This window comes from Callorhinus ursinus, unplaced genomic scaffold, assembly GCF_003265705.2.
Source record: "Callorhinus ursinus isolate GAN/ISIS: 27379988/994484 unplaced genomic scaffold, GSC_fseal_2.0 scaffold9, whole genome shotgun sequence".
NCBI lineage: Eukaryota > Metazoa > Chordata > Mammalia > Carnivora > Otariidae > Callorhinus > Callorhinus ursinus.
In genome coordinates this window covers 36,811,333-36,832,646 of record NW_027397071.1, presented here as the reverse complement: position 1 = coordinate 36,832,646, position 21,314 = coordinate 36,811,333, and the positions used below count along the sequence as shown (strand labels likewise).

The 21,314-nt window shown below is 38.3% G+C and overlaps 1 protein-coding gene across 4 annotated transcripts in view; it reads left to right on the top strand.

The window, feature by feature from the left end:
* GIPC2 (GIPC PDZ domain containing family member 2) overlaps positions 1–21,039 on the top strand; it is a 78,547-nt gene extending 57,508 nt beyond the window's left edge. For 2 of the 4 annotated variants that reach the window (XM_025872027.2, XM_073896451.1), the window contains exons 4-6: positions 3,363–3,466; positions 8,583–8,664; positions 16,220–18,749. In XM_025872027.2, the coding sequence (XP_025727812.1) occupies positions 3,363–3,466; positions 8,583–8,664; positions 16,220–16,365 (332 nt within the window). In that variant the 3' untranslated portion in view covers positions 16,366–18,749. Of the gene's footprint in view, positions 1–3,362; positions 3,467–7,990; positions 8,147–8,582; positions 8,665–16,219; positions 18,750–20,933 lie in introns of those variants that run through there. The other 2 variants (XR_012379396.1, XR_012379397.1) reach the window with 2 other exon arrangements.
* The last annotated feature ends 275 nt before the right edge of the window (positions 21,040–21,314 follow it).

Here is a 21,314-nt window from a genome sequence, read left to right as displayed (position 1 = left end):
CCTGTTTGCTTAGACATGCTGAGGCCAGCACCCCAAAAGTAGGCTAGGCCAGACAAGAAACATTCACAACCTTTAAAACATTCAGTATGGAAGTACAGAACTTGTGTTCCACCCCCCCCCCCCCCCCCCCGGCTCTGGGTGAACCATCCTGCCTGTTTTCATGTATAGACTGGTTGATTTATGTCCCCGAATCATAGGATCATAGAGAAACATGGCTTCTGTTTCCTCTGCTGTTAAATTGGCCTTTCTGGAGACTGGGCCAAGCCAGGACTTAAATTTTAACATTTGGTGCCACCGAGTGGTTGGTTCTGAGATAACCACTCATGCAGAAGGATGGTTTGACAAATAATGACTGAAAAAAATATCTGGGGTGAATAGGCAGAGCACATAGGATTTTTAAGACAATGAAACTACTCTGAATGCTACTGTCATGGTGGATCTATGTCATGAAATTTTCCAAACCCATAGAATGTACAACACCAAGAGTGAAACCTAATGTAAACGGTGGACTTTAGGTAATGATGTGTCAGTGTAGGTCTCTTGATTGTAACAAACATACCACTGTGGTGGCGAATGGTGAGAATGGGGGAGGCTGTACATATGTGGGGGCAGAAGGTATATGGGAAATCTGTCTTTCAGTTTTGCTGTGAACCTACAATTGTTTTTAAAAAAAGCGTATTAAAATCTTCCATTCTACATTTCCCTTCTAGCTACTGGTGTTTCAAGTAAGAGCAAGGTAAGATAGAACATCATCTAGGGAGGTTGGCTGACTTCTCCAGCATTGATGACAGTCCCCTGATAAAGTTCCCACATTCCAGAGGCTGGGTTCTTAGCTTTGTAAATCTCAGAAACTTTTATTTTTTCACTATTCCCAGAGTTGTTCAAATTTCCAGGGTTATATCATGCTCACTAAACTTCCAAGAGACTTGTTAAGTCAGAATGCTAGTGTAGTACTTTACAATTAGAAATGTATATGTAGTGGGAGACCAAAACACAGGTGTTAGCTGAGCCGTTCATTTTCTGCCATGTAGGAAATTTATATGGGAAGACAGTTTATACTGAATAGGTTGCTTGGTGAAGTCACAGTGGTGGGATGTGTGTGGTATAGGGAGTGGTGGGGGGTGTAAGGTGGTTTTTCTTGAAGGTTAGTATCAAGCTGAGACTGCCTTTTTTTTTTTTTTTAAGATTTTATTTGAGAGAAAGTGTGCATGTACGCACGTGCAAGAGCAGGAGGAAGAAGCAGGCTCCCCGCCGAGCAGGGAGCCCGATGCAGGACTTGATCCCAGAACCCTGGGATATTGACCTGAGCCAAAGGCAGACACTTAACCGACTGAGCCACCCAGGCGCCCCAAGCTGAGACTGTCCTGAGCACTTTAGGTCTATGTGTGACTCAGAGCTGGCAATATGTTGCTGGGCGGTGCTGATGACAGACTGGCCTCATCTTTGGGCATTCTTTTGGAAACTCTATGCTGAACATCTTGCTTCCATTAACTCATTCTTCCCTCAGGGCATAGTATGACTGGCAGGGCAAATGCTGTAGACTTGCCAATAACACTCTGGTCTCTGGAGAATCTGGTCACCATGATTAGCATTAGCATAATCAGCCACCATTTATAGGTTTTTGCTTGGGAGAACTGGTCTCTTTATTGCATGATAATTTTTAATAATTTCATTCTCAGAAGATGACTTGTTTTTTGTTTTGGTGATTGTGTCCCCAAGTGCAGGTTAAAGTTAATATGTAAAATCCTTCATCACTTTGGAGTAGATTCCCAATAGCAAAACAGTACTGGCTGAAGGCAGGAATTATTCTAGGTTCTAAGTCAGTTGGAATGCATTTCTGCCATGCACTTGATGTCTGTCTTGAGAGCTTTGTACAGACCTCACTACCTACTTGCATATTACCAGCCTGTCCCGTGGTTCCTCATTGGAGCGCCGTTATCTCCAGTTCTTGGTATGGCCTCTCCCTGCCCCCATTTCTGTCCCTTGTCCCAAACTGCTGCCACATAGAGTCCTCAGGCGGGAGTACTTGGGGGATATTTGCAAAGTTATAAATTGGTAGCCTGTGACTAGGATCGGATCCACAGATCTTTTACTTTTGCGAATATGTTGTTTTTAAAAGTTTGACTTACTTGACAAAACTTCAAAAGGAAAAGATTCACAGAGAGTTCTGAGTATCCAGTTTCTTTGTGTACAAGTCGCTCCAGTTATACGGGGCCTGTATTTCCACAGGGCAGTAAGTTATTGGAGTGGCCTGGAGAGGGCATGAACCTTGGAGTTACCCTCAGGCCCCACCCTACCTTTTCACTCATTTATGTTACTACTTGGTCTTGGGGAAGGGGGTGACTCTTGGTGCATAGGAAAAACAAAAAGCACCACAGGCCTAAGGAAAGCAGTAGTTTTCCATGCATTTTTTGCTTGTTCTTTTGCCTGCCTTCTGAGGGGAATTCCTTCCTAACTTGTTCCTAGCCTCTATAGAATCCTGCTTCTCTCAGTATGACACCTCTCAATATATCCCCTGTGGTTGCAAGAGGGGCGGTGTTGGAGTGTCATTGGGGAAAGCATACAGACTTTGGGGTCACAAGATCTGGATTCGAATCCCAGCTCTGCTCCTTACTGAGTTCAATTTCTTTTTCTGTAAAAGGAGGGCTATAACTTATCTCATGGGTTGATACGAGTATTAAATGGGATTTTGTGTATAGAGCATCATGCCGAAGGTAGGTGCTCAAACAGTAGCACCTCCATTCCTATCTTCAAGACATGACTTTTCCTTCTCCATGACCTTAATGAAGTCCAGCTGAACTTCTGCCCCTGCTCTCCTGTTACTTATACCCCTTTAATCTTTTTTTTTTTAAATTTTATTTATTTATTTATTTATTTTTAAGATTTTATTTATTTGAGAGAGAGAGAATGAGAGATAGAGAGCACGAGAGGGAAGAGGGTCAGAGGGAGAAGCAGACTCCCCGCTGAGCAGGGAGCCCGATGCGGGACTTGATCCTGGGACTCCAGGATCATGACCTGAGCCGAAGGCAGTCGCTTAACCGACTGAGCCACCCAGGCGCCCTATACCCCTTTAATCTTATAATAAGGCTAATTTTTAGTTTTTATTCCTTATAACTTAAAGTCTTTCCCAACTGTACACTTCATATAGTTCCCTTTTCTTTTTTGTAGCCAGACTGTATGTAGAATATAAGAATAATGATGGCAGGTGAATTTATTTTGTTTAGGAAATTCTATAAGAAGATACCTTCTATGAGATCTCTAATTGTGTATATAGTTTTATGATAGAAATTACATTTGCTTTTATAGCAGTCTGTTGAAATTCTGAGTATATACACCTTTCTCCCTCCATTGTATGTTTATAGAAGTAGAGCCAAGGTCAAAAGCTGGAAAGTCATCAGAAAAAATTAGTACTGGAAGAGAGACACTTCGCCTGAGATCAAAGGGTCCTGCCACCATGGAAGACATGGTAGGTTATGTTTATTTAATTCCCATTCTGCTTGGAAATGTGTGGATGTTCATGTTTATTAGAGCTGGAAATAAAGATAAAGCCACAAAGTTAAACAAAATACCATATACTCTAATTAAAGCATGGACTTTATTGCCTACTTAAACAATATGAAAATTATTGAAAGCATATAAGAAGGAAATGTAGAAAATAGGTACAAGAGAAGAAATTGTGATCTATAGCCATCTTCAGCTACCTGCAGACATTTGCTAGAATCTGGAGACATCTGGACTGGCTCAAAAACTTAGCCAAAGTTCTCTGAGAGACAAGAGAAAGTCTCAGAACCACCTGTAGTAGCAGGCATACTTAAGATTTTGATAATGAAAGATTATAAGATTATATTCATGAACTCCAGGCTCCTCAGGTAAAACATTTTGTAGTCATCTTTGACTCTTCTCTTTCAAGTTCCATGTCCCTTCCATCAGCAAACCCTGGTGGGTCTACCTCCACAATAGACCAGAATGCAGCAACTTCTCACTACGTCTGCCCTCATCACTCTGGCCCAAGGCACCTACATCTTGTCCTGAATATTGCAGTCACCTGTATTCAGTCTTCCTGTGTTCACCCTTGCCCTCTCTCTTTCCCACCGTGCTCAGCACAACAGCCAAAATTAAAAACACGAGTGGTTGCTTTTCTGTTCCAAACTCTCCAGTGGTTTCCCATGCCACTCAGGATAAAAGCTAAAGTCCTCAGAGTGACCAACATGATCTGACTCTGGATTTCTTCTCTGATCTCATTTCCCACCACCCTCCTCCTGGCTCTCGCTGCTTCAGCCACATGGGCCTCCTTGCTGTCCCCAAATACTCCAGATACATCACAACTCAGGATCTCTGAACTGCTGTTCCCTCTGCCTGAATGCCTTGCCCATTTAGGGGCATGGCTCTACTGATTCTTCATGTTTCTGTCCACATATCACCTTATCTAAAAGGCCTTTGAGTATCTTGCATAACAAGTAATTCCTGCCACCCCTCCCCCTGCCCAGTCTTGCTTGCCCTTAATTTTCTTTAAAGCCTTAAGCACAACAGAACGTATTGTATCTTTGTTTCTTGTCTATCTGTTTAGTTCCTTTGTTCACATGTCTTGTTCACATGTCACCCCAGCACCTAGAACAGTACCCCGCACATCAAAGGAGTTCACATCTTTGCTGAATTAATTAATAAATGATGCATTTAAACTTGAGAAGGGTAGGGTTTTGCTGATTGACTCAGTTTTTGAGTGAAAAACACCAAAAGGGGAAGAGAGAAATGGAGGGAGGAAAGGTGGAAGGAGAGAACAGTAGGGGTTAAGGGAGGCAGGGTAAGGACTCAAGGTGGCAAGCAGTGGTCTGCTCACCCAGTGAAGACAGCGGTGATGAAGTTGTCCCGTAGGTGGGGATGGGGGGTGGGGGCAGGGTCAGGCGTGCGTCTGAGGCTAGGGGGAGTTCCTGCAGGCGGAGGGTAAAAGTGCCAGACCCGGCTAGCTGTGTGTTCATATTGCCCTAGGATTCCCCCCCCCCTTTTTTTTTTTTTAATACAAGAGAACAAATCTACACCTTTATTTACTTTTCATTAAATTTAAACCCTTGAGGGGTACAGCATCACACGGATTCTGTGGCCAATGGCTTTAGCAGGAAGGTTGCTTTGGAATTTGGCACGAACCATGCCACTGTTTCCATAAGCACGAGTTACTTTTCCCCAGATTACTCTGGTTTTGTCTGGTTTGCCACCAGGAGTCACTGTGTTGTTCTTTGCTTTGTACACATAAGCACATCTCTTGCCTAGCTAGAATTCCGTTTCATCTCGAGCATAAACACCTTTGATTTTAAGAAGAGCTGTATGCTCCCTCTGGTTCCGGAGACCCTGCTTATAGCCAGCAAAAATGGCCTTGGACCACAGCCTTCCAGACATTATTTGGCATTATAGGAGTCCTGTTCCCAGCAGGCCGCACTTATTTGCACTCAAAGTTCAGCAACAAAAGCTCCCCTCCTCCCCATGTTTTTGAAGAGCAGAAGAGTGAGACCGGTGAACAGGGAGGAGGCCATTTTCCCGGAGTGGGATCCCAGAAGTTGTTGGGTGACAACTTCCAGGGTCAGTCATGGGGAGCAGACACTCAAGGAACCGTGAGGCCAAGGTTGTGCTTTTGAATGTGTGAGTCTCCCAGAATATTGTCAGCTGCGGGGGGAATCCAGAGGAAGACTCTGAGTTGGGTGCCTGGGTACTGGGTAGTGAATGAAAGGATTGATGTGGAGGCAAATGCAAGGAAGAGACCTGGGAGGGCCAGAAGCATTTTTGCAAATGAGATATTTAAGAATTGTGAGGAGAGGGCACCTGGGTGGCTCAGAAGGTTGAGCGTCTGCCTTTGGCTCAGGTCATGATCCCAGGGTTCTGGGATCGAGTCCCGCATCGGGCTCCCTGCTCAGCGGGGAGCCTGCTTCTCCCTCTGCTTCTCTCTCTCTCTCTCTCTCTCTCTCTCTCTCTCATGAATAAATAAGTAAAATCTTTAAAAAAAAATTGTGAGGAGAGCAACATGGTCAGTTTTGCATTTTAGAAAATCCCTTGGTTCTAGTGGATGGATTGTTGAGCAGGGTAAATTTGAGGGGGTGAAGTTTGCAGGCAGGGAGAAAAATTAGAAAACTTCTGCAAATACCAAAAAAAATGAGAGCTGAGCCCAGGCAATCAGAATGTGAGTGGAGAAGAGGTGATGAGATCAAGAGCTATTTAGGTAGAATGGTAATATATTGATGTCTGATTGTATATGGGAAGTACTGATATTTGTTATGAAAACTTATGGCTGGTTGATACAAAGGTGGACATCCAAGTTTCTTAGCATAGCCTGTTGCTTTACACAGCACATCCAAAATATACTGTAAAGAAGGCAAGAGTGGTATATCGTTATTGTTTTTAAGGCTTAGTTCATATAAATAAAAACATGAGAAAGTTGTAATAATATCCTCAAGGAAATAAAAATTGACATTTGTAATAAAATGCATATTTCTAATAAGTTTGGAGAACACAAAGCAACATATATTTATAACAGTATTAAAAGTACTATGAATTTCTTACAATCTAATCTTGAATTCTACATTTGTACTGATAGTTATTTCACATCTTTGGGTAATTTCTTTTTCAGCTAGGAAGCTATTTAAAACCAAGTATTAAACTGAATATAGAACCAGACTTTGTCAACATTAAACCAAGATTTTCAAAGAATAATAAAATGCATCCATTCATGCTTTTCACTGAAACCTTTAATAGTTTTAGGAAGAACAAAATATTTTGGTACCATTAATACACAAAAATTACTTAAAGGTGGTTGTTGGGGCACCTGGATGGCTATCGGTTGAGCATCTGACTCTTGATTTCAGCTCTGGTCATGATCTCAGGATTGTGAGATCGAGCCCTTCGTTGAGCCCCATGCTCAGCGAGGAGTCTGCTCGTCCCATTAGCTCCACCTCAGCCCCTCTGCTTGCACTCTGTCTCTCTTTCAGATAAATAAGATCTTAACAATAACAAAATGATTGTTTCATCATTTTATCCTTATAACATTTTTATTTTTTGTGTATTTTAATAATGTATATGATATATTAATATAGTAATGTGTATAATTTATGAAAGACACATACTGTTAAAAAATGATTAAAGAGGAGGTGACTGGCTGGCTCAGTTGGTAGAGCATGCAACACTTCATCTCGGGGTTGTGAGTTCGAGCTCCATGTTGGGCATAGAGCTTACTTTAAAAAGTAAACAAAATACAATAAAGTGTTATTAAAATTAAAAAGAATCATTAAAGAAGGTAATTCACATGATACAAGCAAACTTTATCCATGATGTGGACAGTCTCCTTTCAGAGAATTGCAAAATGGTGTAGAAGGCAAGAAGCTTTGATAGGATAAAGATTAAAGAACAAGTAAGAGAAAAATAGAAAATATTTGACCGGCTGGGGCCACATAGTCTTGTATGGGGTGAGAAGTCCCAGAATTGGCTGTGTTTGGAGATTGGCTGATTGGATTATACTGTGTTTCTGATTAAGCAGATTATTTACAGGGCCAAGAAAGTTAGATAACATGACACCTTGGACAGCGCAGCTCCATCTTAGGCCTACAAAGTTATTTCGACAATACAATAAAATTAAATAAAAAATAATAAGAGTATTTGTTCAGAAATGTTTGGCTCACTTTGGGGTGGGCCAGTAAAAGGTTTGGAGACCCTTCATCTGCAAGATGAAGGCTAAAGCCCTTTTCATGGCACACAGGACCTCTTAAGATCTAGTCCTGTCCGGCTGTACTCTTTATCAGACTCTGTGACCTCACATAGACGTTGCGTGTCAACTGCAATGCTTTTTTTTTTTTTTTAAAGATTTTATTTTTAAATAATCTCCACACCCAATGTGGGGCTCGAACTCACAACCCTGAGATTAAGAGTCCTATGCTCCACCAGCTGAGCCAGCGAGGCGCCCTGTTGCATACTTTTTTTTTTTCTTTAAAGATTTTGTTTATTTATTTGACAGAGAGAGACACAGCGAGAAAGGGAACACAAGCAGAGGGAGTGGGAGAGGGAGAAGCAGGCTTCCCGCTGAGCAGAGAGCCCGATGTGGGACTCGATCCTGGGACCCTGGGATCATGACCTGAGCCGAAGGCAGACGCTTAACGACTGAGCCATCCAGGTGCCCTGGTTACATACTTCTATTTGCAGTGCCCTCTCCTGCTTATCTTCCACCAGTGTATCTTTGAAAACAGTTTTTAAGTCACCTTCTTTCTCAAGTCTTCTGTGAATCTTAAGAGATTTAAATTTACTTAGCCTGTGATGCCTCTTACATCCTTTAAAAATTTTTCCTCATTATTACATAGTTACTTATTTTCACAGTTTTGTCTCCCCTTCTAGATTGCCAGCTACTTGGAGTCTCTGTTCTGGCTTTTCTTCTTTGAGTCCATAACACTTAACACTAACACCAAAAATAAGTATTTACTGTCTTGATTTGTATTGAGTTACAGAGCACATGGTAGATCTGTTTCCATCCAAATGAGCTGATGTACACAACCATGAACTGGCTCCACATCAGATTTCATGTAAAAATAATATTTCTCTTCTCTTTGATAAAGCCCTCTGAAACCAAAAAAAAAGCAATTGAAAAGATTGATGATCTTCTTGAATTGTACATGGGAATTCAAGATACTGATTTAGGTAAGATTATACTATTTTTTAAGTTTTACATTTCTTAATTGAATTTAGTGCTGCTTTGTGTCTTGCTTGCATTTATACTCAGTGATACTTTTCAAGGTAAAAACTGTAAAGTGATGAGAAAAACATAATGAAAATAAGGATATAAAACATAAAAGAATAATGAAAAGACCTGGCCCTTTCCATTTACTAGCTGCGAGTCAAGTCAACTTTTCTAAACTTCAGTTTTTAATCTATAAACTATAAACTATAATAATAATAGCCTTCCTTCATAAGCTTGTTTTATGGATTTAAAAATTATATATGAACAAATTTTGTAAATGGCACATATGGAATGTATTTGATACATCAGATCTACATTGATTAAATTATACATTATGTACTGTATGCACTTAATAGGATTACTGAGATCCTGTGAGCATTGAATCAAACAGGAAGAAAAAGGACACACCTGGTGTGTGACGGATCAGGGCAGTTGAGCAGTTGAATTGCTGGGTATTATGTTGTCACTAGGATGTCAGGGAGGGTCTTGATTTATCAATTGCAAATAACAAAACAATAACAAACCGAATTCCAACTGACTTAAAGGATAAAAGAGGGGAAATGTTTTGCTTCTTATAACTGAAAACTTCAGAGGTAGATCCTGGCTTCAGAAATGGCTAGATCTGGAGTTCTCATGCTATCATCAGGATGTGGTTTCTCTTCTTTCCACTTAGGCTGCATTTTAGGCCCCCCTGGTGTCCCCTGGCACCTTCAGACCCTCCCTCGTGGAGTCAAAATGATGGCCATGGCTCCATCCTCTACACCTTAGTGTAAAGCATGATGGGAAAGAGGGGAGGGCCTTTTCCAAGTCATTCAAACAAAATGCTGAGGATTGACTCTGACTGGGCTGATGGACTCACTAAGGCTGGGGGTTGGTTGGGTCTTGGTCAAATGCTCTACCTCTGGAGCTGAGAGTGACTGAAATACTAGGGCTGAGCTGGTGAAAAATCCTGGCCTCTCCCATGTAGGAGCCAGAAGAAAGTGCCCTTGAGACGGGCAGAGGGATGCTGGGTGGTGAAAGAGTAACTGTGCACTGCGGTGGTGGAGCTTGTGTCTGCATGCACCCGTGTGTGCGCTCAGAGTGTGTTTGTGTGGATCAGGTACTTAATACATTTTTTTTTTAAGCCAAAGACTTGGACTGTTTTGTTTCCCTGCTACCAGGTGTATTTTACTCTAGCTCAGGTAGAGCATTTGAAACTCATTATTCCTTTTCTACTTCAACTCATTCTTCCTTTCTTCTTATAGAGTCTGTTCTTATGTTTTTCTTGCCTTTCTGAACTTTTAAAATAAAATTTCTGTGTTGGATATACAGATGCTGTCTGCAATTGAAGAAATATTAATACTCTTTTTTTCTAGTTCCTTGATTCAAAATATAAAATTTGCATAAAATAGATACTTGCTCCACACGGACAAGAAGTTCAAGCTGAGATTATCCTATAGAAAGCCAGCATCTTAAAACTTTTCTACAAAAACTTTTCCTCATCCCTTTTGCGTTTGGAAAGACAGATTTGTGTAAGTGAGGTGGGCCTATGAAAATTATGCAAATGAAAGCAAAGGGGATTTATGAATGGCAGGGCTCTTAAATGCAGATTAGACAGTTTGGAAAAATATATATTGCTATTTAGTTGAGAAGTTTTCAAACAGCGTAACTGACTATCATAAGATTCGGAAACTTAGCCTATCAATGCTAGATCTTGAACTCAAATTTAGGAGAACCACACTTTTCAAAGGGGAGAATTTTAAATAGTCTTTAGAACTTAATTTTGGGTATAGGCCTTATAGTTAATTAAGTGTAAATTTGGAATAAATAAATTAGTTTTGTTCTTTTATTAAATATATACAAGTATACATGGAAGAACAATAGACAGTGGAGTAATTCTAAGTGAATTAAGGAGTGGTTCTTTAAGAACCCATTTCTTTCAGTCTGACAAATTCAGGGCACTAAACATTCCTCATAAATTCCTTGTAAATTAACTTGTAATCCCATTGTAAAGTTAATTAATCATCTGTAGCAAATTCTTCCAATGACACGGAAAGTCATTATCATTATACATGATTAGCAATGTGATCAGTCACCTAGGGACATAAAGTTTAAGGAAAAAAGTTTGAAGAATGTCAACCATTGTTAAATTAGGAATTTCTGTCATTACTCAGATCTGATTAGCATGAAATAGAAACCACAAATGTGACACCTATTTAACAGACAAATGAATATATTTGCTTGTTTTTATGTCTCAGTGTTCTTAGCTTTCATAAATGTTAAGTCTTAAGGCAGATTGCAGTGACATCATGTTATTCCGGAGTTTTTAATATAAATTTACATTAAAAAGTGAAAAAGGTAATATGGCGATAAAATGACTAAAACCAAAACACTATCTTCACAAAGCTTTGGGGTTGTATTTACCACTTGAAAATGGAAAATAATTGAAATGAGTTTAGGAAGTAACCTTGCAGATGACAGTGCTTTTTTTGGTTGTAAAGTTAAGTTGTGAACTGAATTTTCAACTTTTCAACATGTGTTGCCTTGGAATGTTATCCATGGCTGAAAAATGGATTCTGGATTTTGAGTCCTGTAACATATTGTAGGAGATTGACCTAACTTAATGAAAAAGTTGTATCATATAAGTTTCCTCATGAATATTTAAGGCAACTGTGTTAATTATATATAGAACTATAATATGTCCTGATGATACCAATTTAGGAGTTTGGAGATCATCCTAGTCATGTCAGAATTTTAGGATTTCTAATTTATTAAGAGATCCAGAAATGTGTGGAAAAGAAATTTGAATGATCTAAGTAATTTTTTCTTATAAAACTTTTTTTTAGCTCCTTTAAAAAAATACAATAATGGCATTTAAATAGAGATAATTACATTTCTTCTTAGGATGATTTTCTTTCTTCCATGAATTCAAAACAGTGAATACTGTAGAAAGTCATCCTTCTCAGATAAAGCCAGTGATTTTGGAAATAGATTTTCATTAACAAAAAAACCATATTCAACATTGGTGGTGTTTTTGATGTTTGACTCCTGAGTTCTTTGAAATGGATTATTTGTGAAAAGTCTATGGGAAATAAATGCTAAAGATCTCTCTTAGAAGGAGATACAACTACAGATGGTTAACAGTGGTTAACAGTGTTTAGGACTAATCTTTATTTAATCCTGCTATGTGTCATTTTATAGATTTGAAAACAGATTCAGAGACATTTGGTTACTTGCCCAAAGTCAGCTAACAAATTAAGAGCTGAGTTTCAGTTCTGGGATTTTTTAATACCAAGATTTTTCATCTGCAGTAGTATCTTATGTTTAAATGTTCAGTTTAAGTATTTAAAAACTTAGTGGGAAATATAGATTGACCTATATCACCAAAATAAGTTTGTTGTTAATAAATGATGTAAAAATTGTTCAGTTGCGGAAATAATAAAAAGATATTTTCAAAATGGCCAGTAGAGGTCAGCACCTAGCTGCTAGATGTGGTATAACAAGTCTATATTCTTTCAGTGGATTTTTTTTTTTTTTGGCCAGATTGCATTTGGGTGTTAAATATTACTGCAGTGTATTGCAGATCCATTATAGGTGAAAAGCATTTTAGTAGCTGTCATGTTAATGTGATATAACTTAATAAAGAGTGCTTCTTTTTGGTAAAAGCTTCATTTTGATTTTCTCTTAAAGATACAGTCTTAAAAAGGATAAAATTATACCAATTTACTTCTTTAAGAGTGTTCAAAATATGTGTTTATACTTTATTCATTAGCAAAAATTTGTGCATGTTTTAGTGCATGCTCCATTCTTAATTTTGAAAATTCATATAGCAGATTCCTTACTGTTTTTTAAAAGATTTATGGAACGCTGTGTTACATATAGTATTTCTAACACCTTAACAAAGCTGCCTAGTTGGTATTTTTGTTACTTTTTGCAGATCAGGAGTTCCTTGAGGGCATATACTGTACTGCTTTTAATCTCAGCTCCTACTACAGTACTTCTCCTAGAGTAAATATTTGGTAAATGTTTGTTGACTGTGTGTTGAGAGGCACCAAAATAGTGAATTCACAGAGAATATGAGTCCTAACTTCATAAGTTTGAAACTTTAGCCCTTGGACAAATTATTAAACTTCGAACCTTAAATTCCACATCTTTGTAAAAGGTGTATAATAAAAACCTTAAAGGGTTGCCAACACATTAAATTAAATAATATGTATAAAATTCCTGTCACATCATAAATAATAGGTACAGCTATTATTTTTAGGGATGATCACTAATAATGATTACTAGTAATAATGGTAGTGGTAGTAGAGGTAGGACTGTATACCTGGAGGTCTGACCAACTCTGGGACTGTATTTAGTGTGGAAGTTTAACTTTTCTGCTGTACCAGCATGAGTGTATGAGTGAGATTATACAGTTTTTTGGATTGTGAGGTTGTGGTATGGGCATCTGAGACCATCATTTTTCTCATTTTGTAACTAAGGAACCCCAGCCAGAGATTGCAAGTCAGAGTAGGCAAGGTCCAGAATATATCGTTCCTGGGCTCAGTGCTCTAGACAACACTGCTGAGCTTCCCGAGGTACCATACAGCCATGTACCAAGTTACTTCTTATAGTTAAGCAGGTGTGTGTGTGAGTGGGAGATTGGCTGACTCATTGTCCATCAGGGAACATCTGATTCTGGTCTTTGTGTCCCCCCAGCATTTAAGAGCATCATTCCTTTGCACTGTTAGTTTTTGCTTCTGAATGTAGATTTTCTTATATCTTATGTGTGCATCTTCTTTCTTCTTCTGCTAGATTGTATATCACCCACATGTTAGTATAATCTTTAGGTAACTGTCTCAATAAATGCTATCTGTGGAGCCTATGAGAAATGTTTAAAATGGTAGGCTTAGCAAAATTCTGAACTCAAGTCCTACTTTTGCAATATTTTAAGTTTTGGTTACTCTTTTTTCCATAGCCTGGCTATAGGACCAGACCTCTAGGTTTTGCTTTCTCCAATGCAATGTTAACTGTGTCAGTGTAAAAATTATTAAATTATAATTACAAAGCCACCTCCTGTCCTGTGCATCTACCAGCATGTACAGTGTATAAGACACTGAACTCATTCCTATGGCCATAAAAGACTGAGTAGGCTATTCAAGATCTGTTGGGAGTTTATTCTTTTTCTTTTCTTTTTTTTTTTTTAAAAGATTTTATTTATTCAAGTGAGCACAAGCGGGGACAGAGGGAGAGAGAAGCAGATTTCCTGCTGAGCAGGGAGCCTGTCACAGGGACTTGATCCCATGACCCTGAGATCATGACCTGAGCCGAAATCAAGAGTCAGATGCTGAACCGACTGAGCCTCCCAGGCACCCCTAGGATGTGAACATTTTTAAGGATTTTGATAGTACTGATTGTCAAATTATTTTTCAAAAGCTAAGTTTATGAAGTCAACCCTGTGTGTATCTGAATATTTGTTTCACTATATCCTGGCTAACATTGGTATGCCATTTAAAATATATATAAAAGTTGTAATAAACTTGGCCAAACCCTTTGGAGCTGAAGCTGAAGGCCTTCTTCCTCTTTGAAGTGTTTGTTTGGATTGACAGTAAATGCAGAAGCTTTTGGGTCAGGGCTGAGGCCTGAGGCAAGGTGAGAGAGAGAGGAATAATGATGAGAAGGAATCCATTCCTCCTCTCTCATAACTGCTTTTTAAAGGTATTTTTGGAGCAATCTTAAACATTGAGAAAAGTTATACATACAGTACAAAGACTTTTTCCCCTTGAGCATGGGAATAAATTAACAATATTTATTGCCCCCAAATACTTTAGTGCATATTTCCTACGAACAAATACATTCTCCTAGCTTACCACAATATCAATTACCAGGAATCATGAAATTAACACTGATACATTACTATCATCTCTTATTCATATGTTATGTTTCACTAAATACCTTAATATCCATTGTAGCAGAAGAGCATGTTCAAAATCTTATGTTACTTTTATTTATATCAATTTAGAATAGTTTCCCACTCTTGATTTTAATGACCTTAATGCTTTTGGAGGGTGCAGCTGTTATTTTATAGCATATTCCTCAATTCTGATTTGTCTGATTTTTTTTTTTTCCCCAGAATTACGTTTAGGTTTTACCTCTGGCAAAAATATCAAATGTGATGCTGTATTCTTTTCAATTACATCTTATCAGGAGGCATAGGATTTGTTCTATTTCTGATATTGTTCATGTTGATGACTTACGGTGGTATTTGCGAATCGTCTCCATTATAAAGTTATTCTTTCTGTAATAAGTATTTGGTGGAGAGATATTTTGAAACTATGTAAATATCCTGTTCCTCATGTTGCTACCTTCCTTCTGTCCCTTTGTCAGTCAGTTATTACTTTGGGCCACATCTCCTCCTTTCCCTTTAACCTGTTAGTACAGAACTGTTTGAGACAAGGCACAGTCCTTAAATGCTCTTAAGAGCCCTAGTGGATTTTAGCTGAAAGACCAGACCTCTTGGTTCATTCAGAGAAATCCTACAACTGTTGATTTGTTCAACCTTAACCTGGGAGGAAAGGAGATGCTGAGCTTTGGTGTTTCTTTTTTACCTGGAGGTTCTTTACCCAAGTCCTAAATCACATCCACACTGTCTCTTTCCAGTTGCTGGTGCTTATAAGGGACTGAGAACAAAACAGCTGAGCCTCATGGGCTCCCAGCCAGTTGGGGCAGGTCCCATGGGAATGTGTACTCCTGAAGATGCTGGTTCCCCAGACATAAGAACTGGGACTTGGCAATTTACTAGAAAAACAGAACAAGAACACCACTTTCACTTTCTGTCTCAAACTAGAGAGGGGCTCAGGAAAAATTACCTCGATTCCATGAGTAGACCGATACCTCCTTCTTCTCCCTAGCTTGATTTTCCCATTGCCAACTTGTATCCTTTGTCTTTGTTCTTTGGAGGGGCGGGGAGTACTAGGTTCTATCATAGTTTGGCATGGGGTGCTGGTAGAAGGGGCAGAGAGAGCTAGTGACTGTGGGCAGGTGGAAGAGGGATGATGTACTCTGAGATTCCTGGCAGGGTTACCCACAGGGTTTCCTTTCTGGAGCCAGAGGAGTACCAGTAGTTCTTGACTGATGGGTTCCAAGGTGGAGGAGAGGCCAGGGGTGGCAAATCTGGGTGCAGTGGACAGACTGTTTAAAAATGTATTTGTTACGGGCGCCTGGGTGGCTCAGATGGTTAGGCGTCTGCCTTCGGCTCAGGTCATGATCCCGGGGTCCTGGGATCGAGTCCCGCATCGGGCTCCCTGCTCAGCAGGGAGCCTGCTTCTCCCTCTGCTTCTCTCTCTCTCTCTCTCTCTCTGTCTCTCATGAATAAATAAAAAAAAAAATGTATTTGTTACCCTGATAGATGATAGTATGTTACTGTTATAGCTTGTACTAGAAATAGATCTATGCATGTTACATTTAGAAAGTAATTTTCCTGCTGCCATTTTTCTCACTTCTCTGATGCTGTCTCTCATGTATCACTAATTTTTAAAAAATTGTTTTTGATAGCTACCACAATGTTTGAAGCTGGAAAGGACAAAGGTAATCCAGACGAATTTGCTGTGGCACTTGACGAAACTCTTGGAGACTTTGCGTTCCCAGATGAATTTGTCTTTGATGTTTGGGGAGTCATTGGTGATGCAAAACGAGAATGATGATGACGTGGATGATCCATCTCTGGAGAAATGAACCATTCTTTTTAAAAAAAATCCATAAGATCTGTTTTTAGACACTGTTACAGACTCTGGTTTGGTCTTATGAGTTTGGAATACATTCTTTGAAATATAATTTTGGTTTCTGGGTACCTTTTAATGCGGTTGCAGTTGTGGTATGCTTAAATCACCTAAAGTATCAATTTTAATATTCATTCAAGAGTCTTTTTAAAGTAAGTTTTAGGGAGTATTTCTAGAGAGAGGATTTTGCTCCCTATTAACATCGTGTTTTCTTTTCCACATGTAAGTAGCTGATTGCAATAGCTCTGTAGCTCATTTTTAAAATCTTAATGCAGTGAAACTGGGGTTAGAGTATGGTTTGCCTCTGAGCATCTTCACTTTGTTATACCAGCCTGATCTGGGTATGTTCTGGAAGTGAAGTGTGAATTATGACCACTGTGGGTCTAGAAAGCGTTTTTTTAATCCACTGAATAAGGGGAGGACAATTCCTAAAGCCTCTTGATGTCTATGGCCTACTTTCTTCATAAAACAAGGATTGATTGACTTTTATATTTTTGCTTCTTTGTAATTCCTCCTTTTAAAAAACTTGTTAAAATCTATTATACTGTGTATGTATTTGCCTGTGTGGAAGAAGGGTAGAAAAGGCAGGGTAGAAACCACTTAAATTTGATTTTTTTAAAGCAGTTCTTAAACCATTCTTTTTCCACTCATACCCACTTTTATGTTATCCTTTATAAGCACTCCAGGGAAGGTTTTTATAGTCTTTGTAGAACTTTTCTTTTGAAAGATATTTACTCAGAAAATAACTATGTTTGAGAACATTTTTTTTTTTTTTTGGGTGAAAGAGCAATGCTTTTAAGCCCCCTAAACTTTAGAGGAGATACTATCAGAAATCAATTTCCCCCAGTGGAAATAAAGGAGGACGGGAGGAATTGAGAAAATATATTAGTCTATTATTTTAGAGTTCTAACATACTTTCTCTAAAACCTTACATTATTGAGAAAATTGAGGGCAAATGACTGTCTTATCACTCTTATTTGACATTTTATGGATGTCAGAGAATGGAAATGAATGGTTTCAACATAGATCACTTAATAAGGCAGTGCATGGTGTGACCAAGCATTCTTCTAAAGTGTTAGATGGAAAATGCTGTGTGCTGCCATGGTGATCGGAAATAATGACCCGCGAGGGCTGTATTCCAGGAAATCAGGAGCAGTTCCCTTTTCATGGTGAGTTAATGCTTAGATAACTGTTGTTTTCTGGTGCAACTTTACTTTTACTGACATCCACTCCTCTTTCACATAAGTATAATGTTTGAAGCAGATACTCTTTGTCTCATTAATCTGAGACCTGTAGAGAAAGCCCTGTTTTAGTCATTAATGTGTAACTAAAGGAGTTTACAGAACATGGATTGTCTTAATGCGCTTGCCCATCATTTGAAAATGGGACCCAGCTCAGGCTGTAATTTGTTACTTGTTTCATGGATTTCTTTTGGAGCTCCCCAAATATCTATTAATTCTTTTTTAAATTATTTTTAATTTTTTAATTTTTAATTTTTATTTTAAGGTGTCTACTGATTCTTAATACCACCTCTCTTAGAAGGACACACAAAGAAAGAGTTGATATTTTTAAAGGTGAGAAAGTTGAGGCAGGCCCATAAAAGCACTTTAGTTTAACAAAAAAAATTTCCTGGCACTAGATGTTAGATTTGAAATGATGAGTCATTATTTATTGTTGATATCTTTTTCTCCTTCCTTTTTGGGCAAGCAGGAAGATTGACACTGATTTTCTGTGATTTATGGAGTCTCATATTCAGAAACTGAATTGTGCTCACCATGAGTTTTCTGGAATTTTGATGTGTAAGGTACCAGTATCCATGTACAGCGATAACTCTACTTGCCTGTTAGGGTTAAATAGTAGTTATCATCATTCAGGGCTTCACCTGGGTACAGGTACTTTAATCCTAATAGGTTTTTCCTTGAAGTGTCTTTGTCTCTCACCTCTATTGCTAAGCTGATAACAAGGTCAGTTTCTTTATGTCATTTTGTTCCGTCCCTGAAAGTGTATCTGTTTGTGAACTTTGTGCCTTTTGGTAACTCTCAGTGCACAGAAAGAGCAGGGTCTCATTTTAGTTGTCACCGTCTACGATATGGGCTACCCTTCTACTACAATGAGACCAGTCTTTTTTTTTTTTTTTTTCCATTAAACATGCTATTTCACTGTTACCACCAAACATTTCCAGAAGGCCTCTCTTATTTTCTTTTGTTCTACAGGAGTTTTTTTCCCCCCAGTGGAGGAGGATTATTTTATTCTTGATTTCCTTCCATGCAAAATTGCATCTTTCAGGGGCCACTAAGCACACACTGTGTATTGTGGGGACTGAATTTTGGGCTTGATGGGGCCTTGAATGTTGCTTGCCCCTGATCAAGTGTACATATTCTGATGATTATAAATAGGTACATTTTGGGCTTCTGTTACATTTCAAAAATATAATTAAATAATTACATGATGTGAAACTTTAAGAATTCAATTATAAAAGCTGTAATCAGTTAACCTCTCCTTGGGACGGCTATATCCAATATTGTAATGTAAACAGGTAATTAGAAATAATTTTGCCAAATGACTAATTTGCTATATTTCCCCTTATAACTTTAACGATTTTTTTTTAAATTTATTTGAGAGAGAGAGAGAGAGAGAGAGAGAGCACATGAGATGGGGGGAGGGTCAGAGGGAGAAGCAGACTCCCTGCTGAGCAGGGAGCCTGATGCGGGACTCGATCCTAGGACTCCAGGATCATGACCTGAGCCGAAGGCAGTCGCTTAGCCAACTGAGCCACCCAGGCGCCCCCCCTTATAACTTTAACAAAGAGAGATTTTCCAAGTGAAGCACACTTTCTTTAGGTCCATGTTATTGCTAGACCTTCATCAAGTCTAGAGAGAGCCTTCCTGGCATCCTTCAGTTATCATTGCCTATCTAGCATAGAAGCAAAATGAATTTCATCTGTGAATAGAGTTTTCAAAATAATGGTTCTTCTAAATAGGGCACAGTTATCTGCCAAAGATGTAAAAGATCGATCATATAATAACCCTTTCACCCTCTGATACATCTAAAAATATATGGATACTGATAGCATTGTTATTATTCTGGTGGAGGTAATGGGTTAGAAGGACAGTCAGTGTTTTACCCAAGCTATGAATGAATAAAAAGATAGGAGATGCTGTTCAGCTCACTGTCCCAAGAACAAGTGCTCTGTGTAAAATGCACATTTATTAACTTCTTGACACAGATTGAAAGGGACATCAGAGTAATTACAAGTCCCTTACACATACCATGGTTATAAAATGTTTCTAAGATTGTGAAGTATACAAATGGCACAGCCTGTCCTTACCTCTTACCTGAAATCCTAGTTCTAAGAAATGACTCATGGTTATTATCTGCTGGGAGGGTGAAAATTGAATATGACATCTTTATCTCAATTTGAAACATTAAGCCTCTATAAAACTTAGTATAGCCATAGATATTTTTAAAGCAGTAACAAAATAAATTTTCTGATAGTTTTAAATATTTTATATTTTGAACTGTTCATGCCATACAATGATATTGACTATATGTAGGAAAAATAATCTGTTTTTTGGGGGAAAAAAAACTTTTGTCTTTTGTAAAAATCATAGCATATACTTTAAAATGTTTTTTGAGATTGAATTTTGGAAATTTATTAATTTGTGAAATTATAACATTTTATTTAAAACACTATTTCTACTTGTAGATTGTACAAATGTTTATGTATTGATTAAAGAGTGAATTATTGTAAAGGTATAATTTATAATGTTTAAAATATAACTCCTTAAAATTTTTCATGAAAAAAATGATGAATGTTTTTATGAAAAAAAAGATTTGGGGTTTTAAATGTTTGGCTTTTTAGTTTTATTTAAATAAATGATTCAGGGGATAACTGTAATTGTTTAGGTATCTATTTTTTTTTTTATTTTTAAAGGTTTTTTATTAGAGCACAGGGTGGGGGACGGGCAGAAGGAGAGGGAGAAGCAGACTCCCTGCTGAGCAGGGAGCCAGACATGGGGCTCAGTCCTAGGAGGACACTGAGATCATGACCTGAGCCAAAGGCAGACGCTTAACCAGCTGAGCCATCCAGGTGCCCCAACCTTTATGTTTTTAATACATTTTTGGTATATATTTTTTTCTCAGTGTAATCTCTAAGGTCTCTTAGTTTTAAAATCCCAAAATTATATATTTTGATTCAGTAAAAATATATGAGATATGCACTGCTGGAGTACTCTAAGGTAAAATAGTCATAAACTGTTTCTGTTTATAAAATAGAGGTTTACCCAGTGTGACATTTTTCTTCTTCATTCAACCAATTTTATGGCAGTAGTTTCCAAACAATACTGTGTAGAAGAAATATCAGCCTGTAGCTCTTAGGTGGTTATGCCTTTTGGATTCATTATCTCCTTGATGCATTTTGAAGGCCCTATCAGAGCTGTTAGAAATCCTTAAAAATATGCTAATTCCATATGTTTGGGGGTGGGGTCCAGGAATCTGCATTTTGATGCATCCTCCAGATGATTCCAATGGAAGTGAATCCTAAACCTTTACTTTGAGATCCCCGAAAATCAGGACCAGCACTGGGTAGGAACAATAGACATGACTTCAAGAACTCACCATCTGTCAAGATAAGAGACTTAAAAGAGCTCTCCAAGAAAATTAGGTAAGTGCTAAAATGGATGTAAAATCATATGGGAAGAAGCTATGTATGACAGTAAGAATTCCTTTAATTTTACCAAGTGGGTGATTTTCTAAATGTAAATTGGTATAGAAGAATTTGTTCTTGGAGAAGTAGACTTCCCAATTGGTGCACTATGGATTAATCCATGTGATAGTTTTGCCTTTGTTTGCATGCAATTTTTGATGCTTAC